This window comes from Varanus komodoensis, unplaced genomic scaffold (genome assembly GCF_004798865.1).
Source record: "Varanus komodoensis strain SLA01 unplaced genomic scaffold, ASM479886v1 scaffold9, whole genome shotgun sequence".
In the NCBI taxonomy this organism is placed as follows: Eukaryota; Metazoa; Chordata; class Lepidosauria; order Squamata; family Varanidae; genus Varanus; species Varanus komodoensis.
In genome coordinates, this window is record NW_025336598.1 from 22,521,128 (window position 1) to 22,541,722 (window position 20,595).

Consider the following 20,595-nt stretch of genomic DNA (forward strand, 5'->3'; position numbering starts at 1 on the left):
ACCTCAAGCATTTGCTTAAAATGTTTCCCGGGTTTTTATGCTTTTGAAGATGCTAACACTTACCACAGTTCCATTCATCTGATTTGTCGGCACAGTCTATCTGCCCATCGCACCAGCATTTACGAGGCACACAGTCATGGTTGGCACATGTAATCTCATCCTTTCTGCAAAATGCTGACATGAAAATAGCAAATCAGGAGAGAAGAATCTTTAAGACTGACATAGTAATGCTTTTGAGAAAAATGAACTGGAGAAGCTATAGCTTCTTTGTGGAAATGGGGATAGGAGAGTGATGACAGTTTATGCTGAGTAAGTTTCCTTATAGATAAACTCTATACTCTAAAATTAACATCAAGCAGTTTGTTTTAATTTCTGGCATGTTTACCTGATCAAGGGACTTTTCTATTGCTCAAATAATAAAAATAATAAACATCTGAATGTGATTCAAAAAGTGAGATACTATACCTAAAAATCATTTGTTAACTCCATCATTGCATTAATAAATTAAGCATGAAATATTTGGATATTCCAAATACAGTATATAAATGATCCACAATGAAATTTCTCTGTGATGAGATCCTAGGAGAATGAGTTTTCCTGAAGATGTCTAATAAGTGCTAAGTTCTTTGGCTACTGTTGCTTGTCCAAAGGTTTTGAGTTGTGCAGTTCAACAAGTGCTATCCCCCTCATATTGCTGTGCTGTGAAAACTGGCACTCAGTGCTGGCAGGAAAAAGTATTCATCTGATTCTGCTCTATGATTTGTCATGGAAGAGAACAAATGATTCTCTTTTATCTTATTTACATCTTCCCAGTTATGGTTCCAATCCAAAACTTTCAAAATAAGCAACTGCACACAAGGAAATGAAAGGAAAATGGTACATAATCTCCCTCTTTCATTTGAATTCTTTCTGAGGCATCCAGGCCAGATAAACTGACCAGACCTCTTTTAAATGTTAACATGCAATTAACATCAAATAACCCACAATAAAGCCATTGCAAATCCATGAACTAAGGATGCTTTAAATGGCATAGAAAAACAAGAGTGGGGATAGAAAGCAAAACTAAACTTAAATAAAAAGTCAAAAGAGCATAACAGTTTGAAGAGAGACTTTGGAACTGCATCACGGGTGACTGCTAAACAAATATCAAAAGCATGGGAAAGGACCACTCAAGCTTCTTTTAGAGAACTGCCCCCTTAAGAAGCAAAAGAACCAAGAAATACATAAAAGAAGGCCTAGATTACTTTCATAACTGTTGCTTAAATTCAGTTCAGCATTTGTGGGGTAAGTTAATATAATGAAAATTATACATTGACTAGAATGTAGATTCAATTTCTAAGAGTAGGCTTCCATTGCAAAATACATAAATCTTACATGTGTTTTAGGGTGGAATCCAAGGGGCCTCTTACATCCCTGCCAATTCCTTCTTGCCAATTCCAATTGTTTCTAACAATTCCATTGTGCCAGTGGGACCCACTGCTTATGCAAGGAAGATTTAGCAGTTCCTAGAAGAAGCTGTGCAACAAGTGGAGACTCTAATTTCGGGAAAGAAGCAAGTCAGCAAAACTCCCTAAAGAGCCACTACAGAAGTGGTAGAGGCTGCTTGTGCAAAACAATTGGCAGGGCAGAAGAGAACTGGCAGGGATAGATACACACATTTGAATTCTGCACTTAGTATCATTTGTGAAAAAGCATTTGGTATATGAATGTATTGGGTTGTACTGCAACAGCACAATAGATTATTCTTTTCTAAAAATGCCAAATTTTGTGAGTTGAAAAACAAGTTCTACAATTGGTATAAGTTACACAGTTGGAATAAAGGTCCATAAATTAACTATAAGAAACAAAGAACTGAATCAGAACAAAGGTATATCTAGTCTAACATCCTGTTTCCATCAGTGACCAAACCAAAGTTTCCAGGAAATCCAGAAGAAAGGCTTGAAGTCAGTACTGTCCCTGTTGTTTGCCCACAAGAACTTAATAATTTACTGGTGGGTAAGACAAGCCAGTGTGATTGCCTATAACCTTCTGAACTCGGAGAATTACAGGCATCCTATGGGGAATGGGAAGAGCACAAGTACAAAGATCACCACTGTTCTCCTCCCACCCTGGCAAAAGAAATTGTCTATCTAAGTTTTTTGCCCTTCAGTACAAGGAGGGAGGCTGAGGTGCTGCCAGGGTACTACATATGTTGGCAGAGTCTCCTCCCTGTGCCCAAAATACCCAGAAACACCATCCCTGAAGTCACTCTCACATGGATCTTTCAGAATCCCAGCTCTGTCCTTACAGCAAGTTTGTAAGGGTGGAGATAAATGCTATATTCTTCTACTACAATCTAGACTCTGTCTAGACAGCCAAACACTCGCACCCTTTCTGAGGTTGAATACACCACTGCCACTGAACCACAGGTTCCACCCTCCTGGCTGAATTCCTACTTTTTTGGTGTTTGTGCAAAGTCATTTCCATGGTGGTCTTTTCAGTTAAGGCTGGGAAGGCAGTAATATCCTCCACACCAGTGATGACCAACTGCTCTGTTTCATCCACAGCTATGGTAAAATGAGGGTCCCCTCAATTCTAGAATCTCAGCGATGTATTTAATATACCTACTGTGTCTTCCACTGTATATATAGGACAGCTGCAATGTGGAAGCGACTGGCGCACACTTGGCAACCATCATTTGATAAATATGTTTATATTAGTGTAGATGTTGGCTACACTTATAGATTGTAAGTGTTTAGGATGACAGTTCCCTTCTCAGCCTGTTTTCGAGGCTTTAAATAATCATCCAGAATGAATTAACCTATTGCACATAATTATAATCAAAATATAATACTGACATATACTTTAAAGAAAAAGAAACAGAGGACACCTCTTCTCTTTCTGACTTAGTAATCTGTTGAATATATGAAACAGAACATTAATTGGTGACTATCAGAAAATTAAGAAAAACCTGAGCATTGTTTGCTTGGTGCACGATTAGCATCAGATCTCTCACTAATAGCACACAGAATTAAGGGCTATTTTTGAAAGATCTATTCATTGATTTGGATGCAGGCACACACTCAGTACTCTGGTATTAAATTCAGCATCTAGAGCTCTGCTTTCATTTTTTCCTCTTTTCTCTACCATGTTAAAAAGAAGCAGCAGCAGAAGATGGTGATGGTGCTGCTACTAAAGCAAAGTTCTACCCCTCAGTGATAAAGCAAGGTTTGGCCGAATGTGTCCGTGCCCTCATATTGTGGGGGAGAGGGGATGAAGAATGACAAGAGGAACAGCAAGTCTATTGGAAATAATTGATATTCGGATGAAAGTATGCCATGAAAGGGAATATCAGGACACATAAGAGAGGGAGGATAGTAGAGAAAGAAAAAAGAGGAAGGGAATAAGAATGAGAACAGGATGGACACATTCAGAGAAAAGATCATCATAAGAAAGAGGAATGGGAGGTACAGGAGGAGGATACCTATTACAGAAGAGGAAATGAAAGGAGACAAAAGATAAAATGAAAATAATTGGACTAGAAGGGGCAATGTATCCTTGCCCCTTTTAGTATTAGCATTCTGATGTTAAGGATGTAATTCAGGCATTGCCGTATAAAGCACTTACAGCAATTTGTTTCATCCATACCGCCAGGACAGTCTGGAAAACCATCACATATCATTGCATGTTTGATACAGAGCTTGCTTGAGGGACATTCCCAAAGACCTCTTTCTTTGCAACCTAGAGACAAGAAATAAAGGGCATTACAGCTATGTCACATCAATAACAAATCAGTCAGAGTGTCTCATTATGAAAGGCTTAACAAATGAGAAAGAAAGATAACTAAAGTACAGTGCATGAAATATATATCCCCCACAGCCTTTGAACAAATAATACATTGTCTTCATAATATAACCATCCTGAGACGTCTGTGATGGGACGGTATACAAAAGTAATAAAGAAAAAAAGAAAGAAATTATGTGTATCATAAAGATGTATATCATAAAGATACTTATAGCACTTCAAATATTTAAATCACATAGTTAAAATACATTGCTAACTAAATGCAGAACAGAATAGAACAAGATAGACAAACTGCCCTAACCCCATATTCCTTTGCATGTTTACTCTCATTCAAGTCCTACTTTGTCCCATGATGCTCATTCCCAAATAAGTGTGCATAAGATTTACCTCAATCATGCAATTCTCTTTAACTAAACTGCATCTCAACATAATAGATATTCTGATTGCTGATAATAATGTCATACAAAAAGCCTAAATGTGCCACAAGAAGAATAAGCATTTTTGCCTTTGTTGTTCACTGTAGTTTTTAACAACTTTATTATATATATATAATGTTGACCAAACTGGGAGCTTTTCAACTTAAGGGTCACATATTTTAAAGGTTTTCATGAAATGACAGGATTTGGAAATGCTCCATAAAATAACTAGCGAATTCAAACTTATCAGTGGTAACACTGATAATGAATTAAATCCAGACTTAGCCTGGTGCCAGTGGAAGAAATTTCAATAATAATTATTCCCTCCACTCCACATCCCTGTATCATAAACATAATTATTTCATAAGGTTTCCATGGAAGTTTCTGTAGGTTCCAGTGGAAGGCATTTCCCAGAGCACTGTAAATACTGGAAAAATTTTCTGAAGAAGTTAAAAAAAACTTCCAAGAATATCAGTATAACATAGAATATCTTACACTTCCTGCAACAAATCCCACAGTGAATGCCCAAAACATGCATGTGTCCAGGCAGCCTTTGAATTCTCTGGCAGTTGATTTAAAATTTGAGGCTTGTGTACAAACACAGAGAGAGAGAGAGATCCACTGGATAACTTAAATTTGCAAAACCCTATGTACCAAAAGAATCCTTGTTTCCTTGGTAACTACCATGGAATTTTGTGGAAACTGGGCTCACCAAAGTTAAACAGTTCTTATTCATTTGAGTGGGAAAGCTGTGGATGTGTTTAATTCTCCCACTGAAAGAAATAAGACCTAATTTTGTATTAACAAGCCAATCAATACCATGTATTTTTAACTGAACACCTAGAATTCTTTCAATTAGAATTTTAAAAACAGAAAGAAGGGGTAGGAGGAAATAACTTAGAAGCCTGAAGCAACACATAAGGATGTACACAGTAAAATTGGAGAAATGTCAGCTTTCTGACAATGATATGCACCTTTCCAGGGCTTCATCATTATTCAGTGAGCACAGCCTCTGTCTCCTCCAAGTGTCTTTATTCAGCTGGACTGCTTTTATAATATATTCAAGATGAACTCTTGTATAACCGTGTCATTCTTTCAGTATTAAATTCTTAGTTTGTCATATGGAGGAAATTAAGCCACAGCCCAGTTCTATAAAATATTTATCTTTCTACAGAATGTATACAGATTGGGTGCCTTTTTTCAATACTGGGATGTATGAAAGGGCTGCTTCACTTAAGCAGAACATCGGTATTTGTGTGCAATCAAGGGAGGCAGGAGGGTGTAAAGCAACACAGCAGCAAAACAATGAGGTGCTAGATCCATTATGGATACACTCAGTCTTAAAATATGTAAGATTGATAGGATATATTCACAATATATTCCATGCTAAAGAAAGAGACACCCTCAATCAACTTTGAATCAGAAAACCCATAAAATTGACTGATAAAAGAGGAGTTGTTATTGTGATGAAGGATTATATTTCTGAAGGTCTGATTCAAATAAATACCAACAATAGACAGGTTCCTTGATTATGGTATCACAGCTTAACTAAATGTAAGAGATAGCAATATAATGCATGCGTTCCTGAATGCAAATTTGTTGACCCTTGATAAACCTATAGCTAGTAAACCAAAGTACAGTTCATCACCTTGGATACAGCTCAAAATAAAAGCTGCAATGGATGAGAAGTCTCACTGACAGTAGTTTCTTGGCTTCTCACTAATACAGCAGCAGTGTGTAGTTGTATGATGCTTTGCAACAATCTGTTCTGCATTCTTTACCAATACTTCTTTTATTTCAAGGAGATTTTAGTGCACTGGCTTTTCTGCAGATTGTGCCCTTCTACACAATGTCATCTATACAAATAAGGCACAGGGACCTTTGAATTTTCCCCTTTGTTTAAAAAAGAAAAAAATGTGAATGAGGGCAAAGCAGCTTTCTAGAACATTAAAAGCATTGGTTTGTCTTCATTAACATTAGCTCTGGTCAAAGAAATGACATTCTGACTGCTGTCATTTTCTAGCAGATGCAATCTCCCATATTTATAGAAGCTGATAAGAATTCTGTTGACCACTACAAGCCCTTGTCTTAGAGACACGAAGAAAGGAAGGACAATTCTATATTAAAGATACTCCACCTTGTATACCAAACAGAATTTCATACCTTAAAAGTCATATAGCTGAAAGTGCAGGAAAAATGTGCCTCTTAATTATGTTCCTGTAAGTGCAACACAATAGATGTATATGTTTTGCAGAGAAAGATGGAGGTTTTTTTAATCCCTTTTCTTTAAAAAAAAGTAGAACAATTTCTATCAAACTTGGGACTCTTTTTATTATTGGCTAGAGAAACAGGACTTCGTATAGATTTAACTATGTCTTTAAGTTATCATAAATAGAAAAAATGTGGGGGCTGACCCAGCAGGTCCGATGTTTCTGATGACTGATGTTGTTTTTACTTTTTCTTTGTATTAGGGTTATTTTGAATAAAACTTATTATAAAAAAAGTAGAACAAGAAATGCAAAGTATCATCTTTTGTTTCCTACTCAATTTTATCCCAGTATTCATATAATGGGATGTTTTCTCATGTAAGACAGCCAGTCTACATGAAAGAATCAGGAATGAATCTCCTGACTGGATCTCTTGCAGTTATTTCCACAGTGCAGAACAGCTGTAGGTGGCCTTTAGGGATGTGTGAGAAATGTTGTCCACATTTTAATGCAAACATAGCAAATTCAAGTTGCTTGAACTTATACAGAAACAGCAGTGATGCAGCAATATTTAAGCTGTTAAGGATTTTGTGATGCAGTTTTGTAAAATTTAAACATATGCAAAACATATATATTAGGGGTATGTACTCTCTCTTTTTCTCCCTCTTTATATATTTTAGCAAAAAAAAAAAAAAAACCTGCTTGCAAGAAATGTGTCTATTTAGAAAAGTGCCTACAGAAGAACATTTGTTTTGGGAAATGCATACAAAATATTACAATTTCCTAAACCGCTGGGGCAAAAACGAGACAGAACAAACTTAATACGGAAGGAGTGAAACTGAACAAAAAGTAAGCTCAACAACCTCGCCCATCCCTAGCCTTTACTCAGGCTGCAGCACAGGAAGAAAGAGGTTTAAACCTTTCCTGCGTTTCCTTTTCCAGGTAGAAATTGCCTCCATCCTACAAGATAAACAGTCATTTCAGCACTAAATTTAGTTTAGGGAAAAGAGAAAATGCATTAGACCACCCATCTCTCTGTATCCACAAGGTGTTGAGTTCAGGCTGGGGAGGTCTGCTTTCAAGTGATAGACCAGCCAGGAGGTTCCCACGGTCACCTTGACAAGTCACTTTCTGTCAAGCTAATCTGCCTTAAAAGGATTACTGCGGAGATAAAATGATAGACTTTCCATGTATACCACCCCTGTGCTCTTCAGAGAAAACATGGGGTACCGATGAGATTTTAAAAGCTTGTCTTCCTGAGCTGAACAGCATGTGAAATATGTTTTATTCTTCTGCACCTTTATCATTTTTTTTGCTTTATCTATAGCTTCATTTTAATTACAAGCCAGAGAAGATACAGTAGCATTGGTTAATAACCACCAGGCTGACTTACACATAATGCTAAGTCATGGCCTGGTTTGCTGGTATTTGACTTGCCATCTATGTGAAACCATTCCTGGAAACAAAATATGTTTTTTAACCAGGCACAAACTACAAATGGAAATGATGCTTTGTTGTTGTGTTGGAAAATCTGGGTTGCTTAGACCATGAACCAACCCAGAGCTGAGATTTATCTGTGCAGAGGTGCTCGGCAAGAAAAGTTTGACAATGAAACCATTCTGAAAGCTGGCAAAATGGGCAGAAGAACGTGAAATACGGAATGCAATCCATTGTTTGCTTGCTCCGGAAGAATTCATGGCTAAGTGGTTAATATAAACCATAGCTCAGCACTATGTAGAAACACAACCACTGATTGTCTTTGATGCCCATCTCCTTTGCAGTCTTGGCTAGTTCACTTACCACAGTTCTCTTCATCACTGTCATCTTCACAGTCTGCCTGCCCATCGCATCTTCTGGAAGCCAAGACACACCTTCCTGAACGGCATTTGAAATGGCTGGGTGAGCACTCTGCCAGGAAAGTTACAAAATCTAATGAGTTAAAAGGGCTGCAAGAGAAAAAGATCTCACAGCATGCTCTTCAACCAAGGGGTGAGCCCAGCTTCCTCCTAGCTTTGAAACTAAAATGACAGGCATGCATATCAACAACTCAAATAGGGGCTCAGCTGTCAGCCTATTCTTCAAAAAATCTTTTTGCCTTAACAAAAAAACCACACACCACTTGTAAAAACTGTCCTAAGAATGTGTATGCATTTATCATCTAACTGATTAAAAAGAAATGCATTTTAAAGAACTAAACTGTCCCAGTTATTAATGAAAGGAAGGTTCCTGGATGGCCTTGTGTGGGGCAGTATCTACTGAAAAATCTAATTTTGTATAATGGCCTTTTTTAGAACTTTGAAGAGGAATAAGTATATATGAATCCATCCACTTAATTCAGAACATATAGCCTGCGACACAGCAGTAAATGTGCTCAGAGCTGCAAATCTGCCTTATCCACCTTGAACATAGTTCTAATATCTAGATCTAGAGTGATGTGGGGATCATAAACATTAGCAATTTGCAAAGCAAACAATTAAAAACAAAGTTGCATTGCTGATGAGGGGAGAAAAAAAATTCAAAAATTTTATTTATTTATTATTGGGCAAAACCTTTATTATAAGCTTGAGTTGGTTCCGATAAGGTATCCAATTATGCATTTTGGTACTTTAAGAGCCCTGTGGTGATGTGCTTGCTAGAAATTTAATACTACAATATTTGGTGTAGTTTGTAGGATTACAAGAGTTGGAAATCAAGAATTGCATAAAAAGTACTCTAGAATCCAGAAACTTAAAATAATAAAGAGTTAATAATAATGGGAAGCCTTTTTTATGCTTTTGGCTACTATCTTGCCTGATCTAGTGGCCATGAACAGCAAAGCACTGTGCTCCAGTCCTGGGCTCTTTCTCTGATCTTGCTATGCTGGCTGGTGACTGATGATGTGATCCTCTCTCTCTCTCTCTCTCTCTCTCTCTCTCTCTCTCTCTCTCTCTCTGCTTCCTTGCACAGGGTCCAGACACATCAGAGCAGGTCCTGGTTCAACTTTTAAGCTTTCATCTGGTGCTTTTGGTGACGGGGATTTGGGAGGCACAAGTGAGGAACTACTCAGAAGCAAATCCAGTTTAATGGTGCTTACTCCTTAGTAGCTGAGTAAATTTGCTGCCTAAAAGCATGCATTATAGTCTATAATACAACCCCCACCCCTTGCCAGTATGTCATGTTCAATCTGTTATTATTCTGTTTTAAACAAGCACAGCATAAGAACATAAGAAAAGTCAGCAGTCCTTGCACATGGTGGCGAACCAGCTGCCCATGGGTCCCTGAAGCAGGAGTGTGCAAAACCTCCTTCCAATAGCTTCTCAGCAATTGATGCATGCAGCCATGCAATCTCTGGTAAAGGAGGTGACACGCAGTCAGCAAAGCTAGTAGCCACTGATAGCCTCCTCCTCCATGAATCTGTCTAATCCCTTTTTAAAGCCATCTGGATTGGTGGCCATCCCCACTTCCCATGGCTTAACTACGCTGTGTGAAGAAGGACTTCCTTTTATTTCTTCTAAACCTGCCACCAGTCAGCTGCATGGAATGACCCCAGGTTTAAGTGTTATAGGAGGGGGATAAAATATCACCCTCTCCACATGCACCACACCATGCAAAAAACAACTGTACCATGTCTCCCCTTACTCAGCTGAACAGTCCCAGCTGTCATAGTGGCTCCTCACAGGGGAGCTGCTCCAGCCCACTGATCATATTTTGCCCTTCTCTGTACTTTTCTAATGTTAAAAAATGCACTTTTTTCAAGTAAGGTGATCAGGACTGAATATTCCAAGTGCAGTCACACAACTTGGAACATTGCTGTTCTGTCCTGAAAGCAAGAGGTTAATCAGCTTGCCTTCTATAAAATTTAAATTATTGTAATTATTTCTAGTTATGAACACAGATTTGCATATCTCTGCAATTCTTATCTCTATGGGCCTGAGTCCCAAGTCTTTTAGATACTTAGCACCACCTTTGCATGGTAGTACAGCAAATGCATTACCATGTATTTGCATGACCCCCATTCCTTTCACTGAGGCTTTCTACAGAGGACGAATGGGGAAATCATTTTGCTCTTTGATCCGACTTTTTGTTTGAGTTGCTTTGATTGTGTTCAATAATATTAACAAACCATGTGGCAATTTTCCACCTCAAGAATGTTTTATCCATATCAAAGCATTTTGGCGCTGTTCTAGTGCATTTATCCTGACAGTTACTTTTTACTCTAACTACAATTTGCACTCCTAAAATCCAGTAATTCCATCCTTCAGTTGACACTTTAAAATAAATTCCTATTTCCCCTGTGATGAATGTATCAGTCTTCCTTTCATTCACTTGTTTTACATATAAATTGACTGGAGCAGGAAGTTTAAATATCAACTGATGAAATGCTACCCCAAAAAACTAAAATATTCAATGTTCAGTTTTAGAGTTCTGAAAATTAAGAAACCTTCTACGTCTTCATCAGGTGTTAGGCAAATATGGTTGTCTAAGTTTTCTTCTGGGAACTGAGAACAATCTGTGTCTTCTGGCCATTGTAAGCCTACAATTCCAAGAATGGACTCACATCGTTCCTTTGACTGTTCACAAAGTGCTCTGAAAAATTGGGCAGGGAGGGGAGAGGCAGGGAGAAAGAGAGAGAGAGAGAGAGAGAGAGAGAGAGAGAGAGAGAGAGAGAGAAGTGTAGGTAACATTTCTCCTGGCAGCTTGTCTTTCTCTCAGAAAAACCCATAGGCAATATCTATGAAAGCTAGTTGTGGAGACTGAGAGTTTAAACATCACATAGAAGAAAAATATATTAAAACCTTTGATGGTATATTGAGTGTGGAGCAGTCCTATGATTTTCTGAGTTGACCTATCTGAGTTCTCAGAATGAGACATACCGACAGATGTGTTCCATATGTTTGGACAACAGTGTATAGAGATGGTCTTCTACACGTCATTTGATTAGTTTCACACCACCACCACCAAAACCCATCAGATGGGTTATTTCTGCACACTCCATAAGCATTATATCATTCCTAACACACTGATTTCAGTCAGGTTCTGAAGCATCCTTCTATGGAGGGTAGAATGCAATAAGATACAATGATATATGTACAATGATGCAATGAAAACTTAACAGCATGTTCAATTTTTGAGCAGATGACATATGGGTACCACTCTCAAACGGATGCATAACACAGATATTTTGTTTGTCTATGCTGAAGCTTATGTATAATTGGTACAACTGGATTTAAGCTGTTACTCAGATATTCACATATCAGCAATTGCTCATTTCAGAGGGTTGTTTGTTTTGATGAAACTAATAATAAAAATAAATAAAAGGAATACTAGAATAATCTAGCAAACTTAATGAAAATAGGCACATCAGCATCTTCAGTAAGCATGGGCAACCGAAGGTCCTGGGGCCATATGCAGCCCCTGGCTTGATTTCATGCGGCACTCAGCCTAGTTTCAAAAGATCTCTGCATGCAATCAGTTCAGACCTTTGGAAAAAGTGATTTGACCATTCGCTGATGGTCTGGTGAGTGGGGAAGGAGAGGGAAAGGAGGGAATGGCAGAAAAAAGGACCCGACTTTATCTACTGCTGATGTGCAGCCTCCAGTGGATAGCCCTCAACAGAAAAAGGTACCCCACCACAATCTACACTGTCAGACTATAGTTAAAGTCTACTTCAGCCATTATTTTTATGGAAATCTGAAAATACCTTTCAGTAGATGAGAAAGAAAAATACATTAAAATTATAAAAGCTATTTGATTTAAACTGTTAATGTTCCACTTGTTATAAAACACCATTTTCTTTTAAAAGTCTCTACAGATGGAAGTCTTTTGACAGTCACAATTATTTTGATGGTCTTTTAATTGGTCTATCCTTTACTCATTATAACTCTAAGATATAGTAACCAGAAGCAGAACACACTATTCTAAGAAACAATATTCTATCAGTGCCTATTATAGTTCCAAACACTTCAATCATTATTTCCCACAAACTGTAATTGCAAATCAGACATGCACATGACAAGTATTTGGACTAGACAAAGCACACATTTGCACTTTATAATGTCTCGTGGCATCTTGCAGATTCCTCTGGAAAGATCTGTCAATGCCAAACATTCAAATCATTATATAAAATGGACTTGTGACTAAACCTGGATGCTGCCAATCTGTTCTTTTACAAAGCTGCTATTCAGTGACCAACAATATTGATTCTAACCACATCAGAGGGATGCTATGAATTTGGACTTCAAGCAGGAAGATCTAGATACAAATTCCTCCTCCACCATGAAACTAAACACTGTTGTGAAATAAAATGGAATAAACCAGGGTTTCAATCATGGGTTAGAACTGCCAGTGGATCTCAGTCAACCTTCTTCTCACCCAACAGAGCTTCTTTTATTTGATGCAGAAAATGATGATGGAGAGAAGTGAGAAGCAAGAAAAGGCAGTGTTGCATAAAGGGCTTGCCAATATGTTGTGGGAGCTTTGAAGAGTTCCAAATTAGAACTCTACAATATCTGAAAAATGTTGTAACATCAAGTTCTAAGAGTGTTGCTTGTTAAGTCATCTATCCAATGCAGTAGCAAAGCTTGGGTCCTGGACTCCCAGAGGACTAAGGTCTGTGCCAAGACACAGGTCAAAACTGTGGGCAAGGGAAAGCAGCATACACTATTTCCTGCAGGCATGTTTCCCTTGGCCCAATTGGGTGCAATGGGCTGGAAGGGAAGAGGCTGGGAGCAGGCTGGATTTCATTCCAGACCACACTGCATTTCTCCTTATAGTGATGGCTACAGATTTCAAGACTTACCAGCTGAAACCAGCCCCAAGGACCAGAAACAGTATGGAAAGCAGCAGATGTGAGGGCCTGCAAATGAGGAGAGAGATGCCACCCAAGAAAAGCAGCAAGAGTACAGCACAGTGTCTAGTGACTTCTCCCCCATAGGCCCTGGGCAGGATGGCTAGCCTAGAAGATCCTGAAATAAGATGGTGGGCAGCAAGCAAGAAGGCACCCAGGCCAGGCATGATATTGGGGAGTACCCATGCTAACCACAGACCTGAAGCAGTAACACACCCTTGTATTGGTGGCAAAGTGTATGGAGCACTTGGGGTCTCAGGCCCAACAGGGTCCACAAAACAGACAGCTGGTGACAGTGTAACCAATACATGATGATCATTGAAGGCAATACAACCAAAAGGATAGACAGGAAGCTGAGCAGGTGGCTTAAGCATCTTCCACAAGCAATAGATGTGACCTGAGAGGCTAAGTTAGTGACGCTGTAGTGAAGGATGGCTCCCCGGCCAAAAGAAGGACCAAGGCAAACAGGTGCACCAGACAAGTGATAAACAGGGCAAGGGAGTACTCACACTTGGGTGAGACCTCTTCACCAAAAGAGGAATCCCTGGAGCTAACCAAACATTATTGACTCGTTAACACCCATACCCCCAGCCTGCCTAGATGCGTATGTGGTGTGCTAGGGTTAGGCTATCTCTATCTGGTTCCAACCTGGCAGAAGTGGGCCTCCAAGCCAAGTGGGAATAGGACAGGAGCCTGTAGCCTCTGCATACAAATATACTGAAGACTACCCCAGCAAACTTCTCCCACACAAAATTATGGAGCGGATTCTGGATAGATTCTATGCAGATCTTTTCTTCTCTCCCTACAGATGAAAGCAGGGAGAAAAACAGGAAGTGACAAGGCTTTAGAATGGATGGCAGGCTTAAAAGAAACTTAACGATTGGCTGGCAGGCTATTCTAAATACATGGCAATGGTTTTCTTAGCATACGCTGAGCAGGAATAGCACCTTGTTAACCACTAGAGCAGAGTGTTATTGGCCCGATCCCTGGTAGGCAATAGCACTGCTATAGAATATGAGGCTGCATTCAGAAGAGCCTCGCCAAAGGACATTGAGTTCTTTTGAACAAGTCAGCATGCTAAAAAGCAGAGACATCATCCCCCCACACACAACAAAATATATGGCTTTTCCAGTTGTAACGTATGGCTGTGAGAGTTGGACCATAAGGAAGGATGAGTGCCGAAGAATTGGTGCTTTTGAATTGTGGTGTTGGAGAAGACTCCTGAGAGTCTCTTGGACTGCAAAGAGATCAAATCAGTTGATCCTAAAGAAAATCAACCCTGACTGCTCTTTAGAAGGTCAGGTACTAAAGCTGAAGCTCAAATACTTTGACCATCTAATGAGATGGAAGGACTCATTGGAAAAGACCCTGAAGCTGGAAACGATTGAAGGCAAAAGGAGAAGGGTATGGCACAGGTTGAAATGGCTGGATGGGGTCACTGGAGAGATGAGTGTGGGGTTGGGAGGACTCTGGGGGATGGTGGAGGACAGGAAAACCTGGAGGAATGTTGTCCATGGGGTCACAAAGAGTCAGGCACAACTTTGCGACTGAACAACAAGAAAAGGAAGCATGCCTTTGACAGCCAGGATGCCATCATCTCTTACAATAAATAGAGGGACAGGTAGGGAGAAGGAAGACCCAAGCTTAGCCTACATCCCACTATGCCTGGAGGTGCTCCAGCTACTGCTTGAAAATTACCCCAATAAGGAAACAGCTAATTACTTGTGGAAAGTGTTTACGGAAGCTTTTTGCATCCCCTTTAATGCAATGCCATACCAGAAGTGGTAGCAGAAAAAAATCCCCATGCAATGCAGAGTGGGCAGAGTAGCAGGCCACTTCAGCCAGACAAAGCAGGCCCATTTCTCCTTCATAGAGATGGCCTGGGTATTCTTTCAGCTGAGTCCTACAGTCCTGTACAGCAGCATTGGCCCTGAGGCAACAATTACAGCAATCAGACAATGGAGGTCCTAAGCCTAGAAAGCATATGCTTGTCCTCACTGGGTATTCACAAGCCTTCTCTTCATTCAAGTCACAGATGGAGAGGGCAAAGCAGTATGTGGTTGTGGTCACAGCATTGTCTTCTGGGCTCACAAACACTGCCTGGCAAGCATGGGGTGGCATGGGGGGGGGGGGCAAATGAAAGTCACATGGCTGGGAAGGTGAGGAATGCTGTGGAAAGAACTTTGGCCAATGCTGAGCCAGGAGACATCACCATCCATTTGGAAGAAAACAACTTGTGCTAGCATAAAGCTTTCAACTTCACCTGTAGAGCATGGCAAGATCTGATAGAGTTGCAGTGGCAGTTCCCAGGCACTTTCTTCCTGTGGTCCGACCTGCTACAGCAGCAAGTGTGGTGAGGTACCATGCAGCCAGGTAAGATTGAAGGAGTATGGAAGAAGGTCAACAAGGCCATAGGCCACTGTGGGGAGGAACTGGGAGGCTATGTTATACAGCACCAAGGCATTAATTTTGACCAGCATACCCTGTACTGGCCCAGTGGGGTGCATCTTTCTGCAGGAGGGCAAGAGTCTAGCTTCATGACTTGCATATGGCACTTCTGGGTTGGTTGCAACTGGAGTCAGTTTGGTTGGAGGCAGGCAGAAAGTTTCCTGCCTCTTGTGGAAGATGACACTGGAATGGATCCACATCAAAGAAGAAGGTGGTACAAGTCCCTCTCTAGGAATGTTGGAGGTGGTTCCTGGGAGTGGGTCCATGGGCCTGCAAATCAGTTCTGCAGCTGTATCACAGCACTATTCTCAAAGGAGCAGAAAACCATGACAACAGTCCATTCCATGGCAGGATATACCATGCTCTGGTAACCCCTCCCCACATTAATGGACCACCCAACATGCAGGCTGGGGTGTGGCTCAGACAGTGAGCAGGCTGTCAGATTAAGAGAATCTTCCATATGCCTTGTCAAACTCTAAGCTGTAACCAAGAAGGTTGTGACCAAGTTAAAACCCATGGCTCTGCATATTGTATGGTTTGCTTTCCAGGAACACTTACCTAGCTGGGCACTCCTGATGCAATGCTATCATTGCTAATATAGCTAAATCTGAATCACCATTCAAGGGTGGTAGTGTGTATTTTTTTAAAAGTATTTCCAGTTCCCAAAATTCCATTAAAAAATCAGGCCATAGAACAATAGCAGAGGAGTTTTTCCTCTTTAATTTTTTTCTGGCTGGAGTTCCTCTCCTCAGGCCTTCACAACTTTACCAATAACAGTAGCAAGACATTCAGCTATAATTCCAAAGAAGAATCAAGAACTAGATAATGTTTTAAAGATGATTCTCCGAGCAGGAACTGCTCAGTTGCTTTATACTATTGTAGAAACACAATTCCACTTTTAGTTAAGGAAAGGATAGTCAGATTTAAGTCTTTTGAGTATCACTGAGAAGCCAGGTTCTTTGCAATGTAGACATGCCCCAATGTAGCACTGATAGCAATAGGATAGCAATACATCCTACTGAGATGTGAAAGGGCTTTGTTATCCTTCTAGTTTTCCACTGTTCAAAGCTAATTTGACATTAACTGAATGTGCAGCATCACTTGCTCCATCTGTACTACCAACTTGTGGGAATAAGGGCAGACAGCAGTAGTGAACCATTATCAATAAATATTCTATGCCATTATTCATTAAAAAATCTCACTATGGTTGTGTTTATGAATTGTGCCTTTATAAAGAAGGGACAATATTCTCTACTTAAATTGTTTCATTAAAGAGCAAATCAACCTACCTGTTGAAAGCGAACTGGATTACCCCTGAGTATATAGCAGATAACTTGGAAAGAACACTTCTTAGAGAAGGTTTAATTAAAGGGATCAAGACAAATACAATAACAGCAGAACCAATAAGAACTGTCTTCCTAAGGTTCATCCCATCTAGTAATCTGGTTCCGATCAGGGCCAACCAAATGCCAGTTAATGCTAATGGGCAGGGCAAGGTCTTCTCTTCTTGTTCGACTCCAGCATCTGGTATACAGACATGTACTGTTTCTGAACAGAGAAGTTCATGACTAAAGATCATTAACAGAATTACCTAAATTCCATGGATCTGCCTAAAAGGCAAGTAATATTATTAATGCAGAGGTCCTCACCTTTCTGGTGCTGGTGGGCATACTGAATAATGTCAGAAAAAATTATCAGCATTCATCACAAAACACCTGTGTCACGGAGACAGCTAAATTCACTAAACAACCACAACGTGATGAGTGCGGTCAATCACAAAGCACTTATATCAGAATAATGAGAAGAATTCTTGGGAAAAGGAAGTGACAATGAGGACACTGCCAGATGCTTTAGTTTGCAGCTGTCCAAAGCAGAAACAAAAAACAAAACTCAATTTAGAAAAAAAGGACAGGGAACCCTGGTAGGGAACAAAGGTTGTTCTATAAGCACACTCGTGTCCACAAGCACCACAGTGAAGGCCCTATCATTAAATTTTGCCAATTATATCTCTAGGAACCAATATGGCTTTGGTTGTCACAATATGGATTCCACTGCTACAAGCCACTGCACACTGAATGGAAGATGTGCTGCAAGACAAATGTTTTTAAAGAATATAAGTAGTTTTCGGATATTACCTGCATGGTGGGATACGCTGATTTGTTTGAGGATTGCATTTTGGAACCAAGATTGTGCAGGCGAAAAACATAAGATATTTGTAACAGTTAGTCTGAACCAAGGCTGGAAAGAGTGAGGATTCCCAGCTGATTGAGGCTTCCTTTTGTGTCCGATGGCCCAAGTAGTTGGGATAATTAGTATAATTGTAAGGCAGGTTCATACACAGTTCCAGTGTAATTGGTTCACACTGACCTGGCAGAGTTAAAAAAATGTTTTAAAACACAAACAATGGTTCTATATTTAACCAGTAATGATAGAGTGGATCATGTTTTATATAAAAAATGACAAATGCAGATAGACATTTCTTTTTCATTAACTGAAAATATATACATATATTCAGTTCATACTGAACACATATTGAAATTATACTTACATTTCTTTACCAATTACCATCACATTCAAGTCTAACATTTAAATTCTGAACTGATCAAAACACAATCATAGGTAAAATTCCTCAAGAAGTTAGTAACTCCTTATTGCTCTGAAAGAATCTGCTTGATCCTGCTTTCTCTTAAACTTTGCAATTAAAGAGAGTGATCCAATGGCTTTAGGACATTGTCTAAGTGATCATACAATGCTTCAGATTCATAGATCTGAAACTGGACATGGTGTTCCAACTTCAAAGTTGAAGATCCATGCTCCACCCTGCAAGATTATAAGCATTATGGATGGCTTCCCATCCTCCTTCCTCCCCCCTTCAAAGCTTCTCAGTTAGATGGCTGAAACACAAAACAAGATCTTTGCTGCTGGTTCTTCTTCTCATAAACCTCTAAGTTGGGAGCTTATGACCCTGAGGGTACAGTTGACAGAACTGTGCCCTATGTGAGCTTTCTCCTGGTACCCCCCCCCCAGAAGTTTTCAACCTCAAGTCCCATTAGTCCCAGCCATCATGGCTAATGGTCAATAATTTTTGAAGTTGTTATCTAAAATATCTAGATTGCACCATTTAGACAGATTTTCTGAAGCTTCTTAAACCAGTTTTTTTAACACCTAAACCTCAGCAACTTTCTGGAGTCACCTATTCTTGGTACTGTGAAAACTATTAGATGAACTCATTTTCTTCCATTTTAATCACTCTTTTAATCTGCCCCAGTGAAATTGTTTGAACTTTTCCTGGCAGACTGTATCTAAACATTACATGAACCATTAATCTCACTAAATCAACACATATATTCCTTTTTGACCACAGTTCTTCCATCAATTACTTTAACTTAAGTGCATTAAAAAAAAATTTTATGGTGAAAAAAGATACTTATTTGCTAGCATCTCTCTTTTCCATCTCTCTTTTGGAATTAGAAGTCACAACTAATGTTAGTTACATCTTATGTTAAAACATGAATAAACACCTTCATTTTTGGTATGTTTATTCCAAACCATTTCAACATATGACCAATAATCATCAGAAGTAACTAAAACAAAAGGACTCTTTTCTTCTGACTCCTAAAGTGCATCACCAACAATACAAGGAACAATGAAGCTATTGAAAGCATGCACAAGAGATATTAATGGCACAAAGCAATGCCCTACTCACTACAGTTTGCTTGGCTATTATTCATATCACAGGGAGAAGAATGAGTACAGATATCAGGACAGGAAGTAGAAGTACATTTCTGATCTCCTTCCTGACATGACGTTTGACCTAGAAGGATAAAATAAAATCATACAGTAATAGCTGAATAGTGTTACCAATGCAATAACTGGTGCTAAAATACAGAAACATAGAAACAGAGCGAGTCAGAAGGGTCTCTGGGGTCATCTAATCTGACCCCCGGCTCCAGCCGGTTCCGTTCACAACATGCCCACCATGTGCATATCTAGCCTATCTCTGAACACCCTCACTGATGGGGCTTCAACCACCTCCCGTGGAAGCCCATACCCTTGGGGTCCTAACTGTCAGGAAGTACTTCCTGGCATCTAAATTGAACCTTGGTTCCCTGAGCTTTGCTCTGATGAAGCGCGTCCTGCCCTCCTCTGCAGGGGAAAACAGGTCTCTACCCACCTCCGTGCGACACCCCCTCACATACCTGTATGTTGCCAACAGATCCCCTCTGAGTCTCCTCTTCTCCAGGCTGAAGAGCCCCAGTTCCCTTAGTCTCGCCTCATACGGCATCCCCTGCAAACTGGTCACCAACCTTGTGGCCCTACACTGCACTGACTCTAACCTGGCTATATCCTTCCTGTAATGAGGGGCCCAAATGTAGCATTCGATGTTCTGTCTCCTTGCACACAAGCAGTCTAGTGGTGCAGCATGATAGAGAAATCAAAGATTTGGCTTCCAGAACAAGAAAAAATCTATGATGATCAGATAGCCACCTGAGCTCCACGGAAGGTGGGGAAAAGCTGTATTCTTCCCTTCCCAGCATTGATTGCCCCAAACAATCACTAATGTGGACCACGCTCCTAACAGCCTGCCTAACAGAACATTCTTTCCCTCATCTTCAGATGCACTAAAAGGCACTGAGGTAGGAGAAAGAATACCAACAGCAGTGGTTCTGCAGAAACCTTAACAATAAAAACCGTTCAATGATGCTGATTGTCAGCACATATTCTACCCTTTCAAGGAATACACAAATAATTATAACAACATTCTTGCTTTGCATTAGGTTCATTAATGACTACAGCAGGAAAATGATGGACATGCTGAAACTATTTGTACAACAAGACAGCCCACCATGGGTTATTTGTTTAACCCATGCTGGGGATAATGGTACCCAAAGGGGTGTAAGCAGTTGCCATTTTG

General features: G+C 39.9%; 1 protein-coding gene across 9 annotated transcripts in view; it reads right to left on the bottom strand.

Annotated features, from left to right (window-relative positions):
* Positions 1-20,595, bottom strand: part of CORIN (corin, serine peptidase) — a 136,784-nt gene that overhangs the window by 32,044 nt on the left and 84,145 nt on the right. For all 9 annotated transcript variants that reach the window (XM_044417812.1, XM_044417809.1, XM_044417813.1 and 6 more), the window contains 6 exons: positions 19,387-19,494; positions 17,816-18,047; positions 10,827-10,972; positions 8,207-8,314; positions 3,607-3,720; positions 64-174 (listed from right to left, as the gene is read on the bottom strand). In XM_044417812.1, the coding sequence (XP_044273747.1) occupies positions 64-174; positions 3,607-3,720; positions 8,207-8,314; positions 10,827-10,972; positions 17,816-18,047; positions 19,387-19,494 (819 nt within the window). The remainder of the gene's footprint in view (positions 1-63; positions 175-3,606; positions 3,721-8,206; positions 8,315-10,826; positions 10,973-17,815; positions 18,048-19,386; positions 19,495-20,595) is intronic.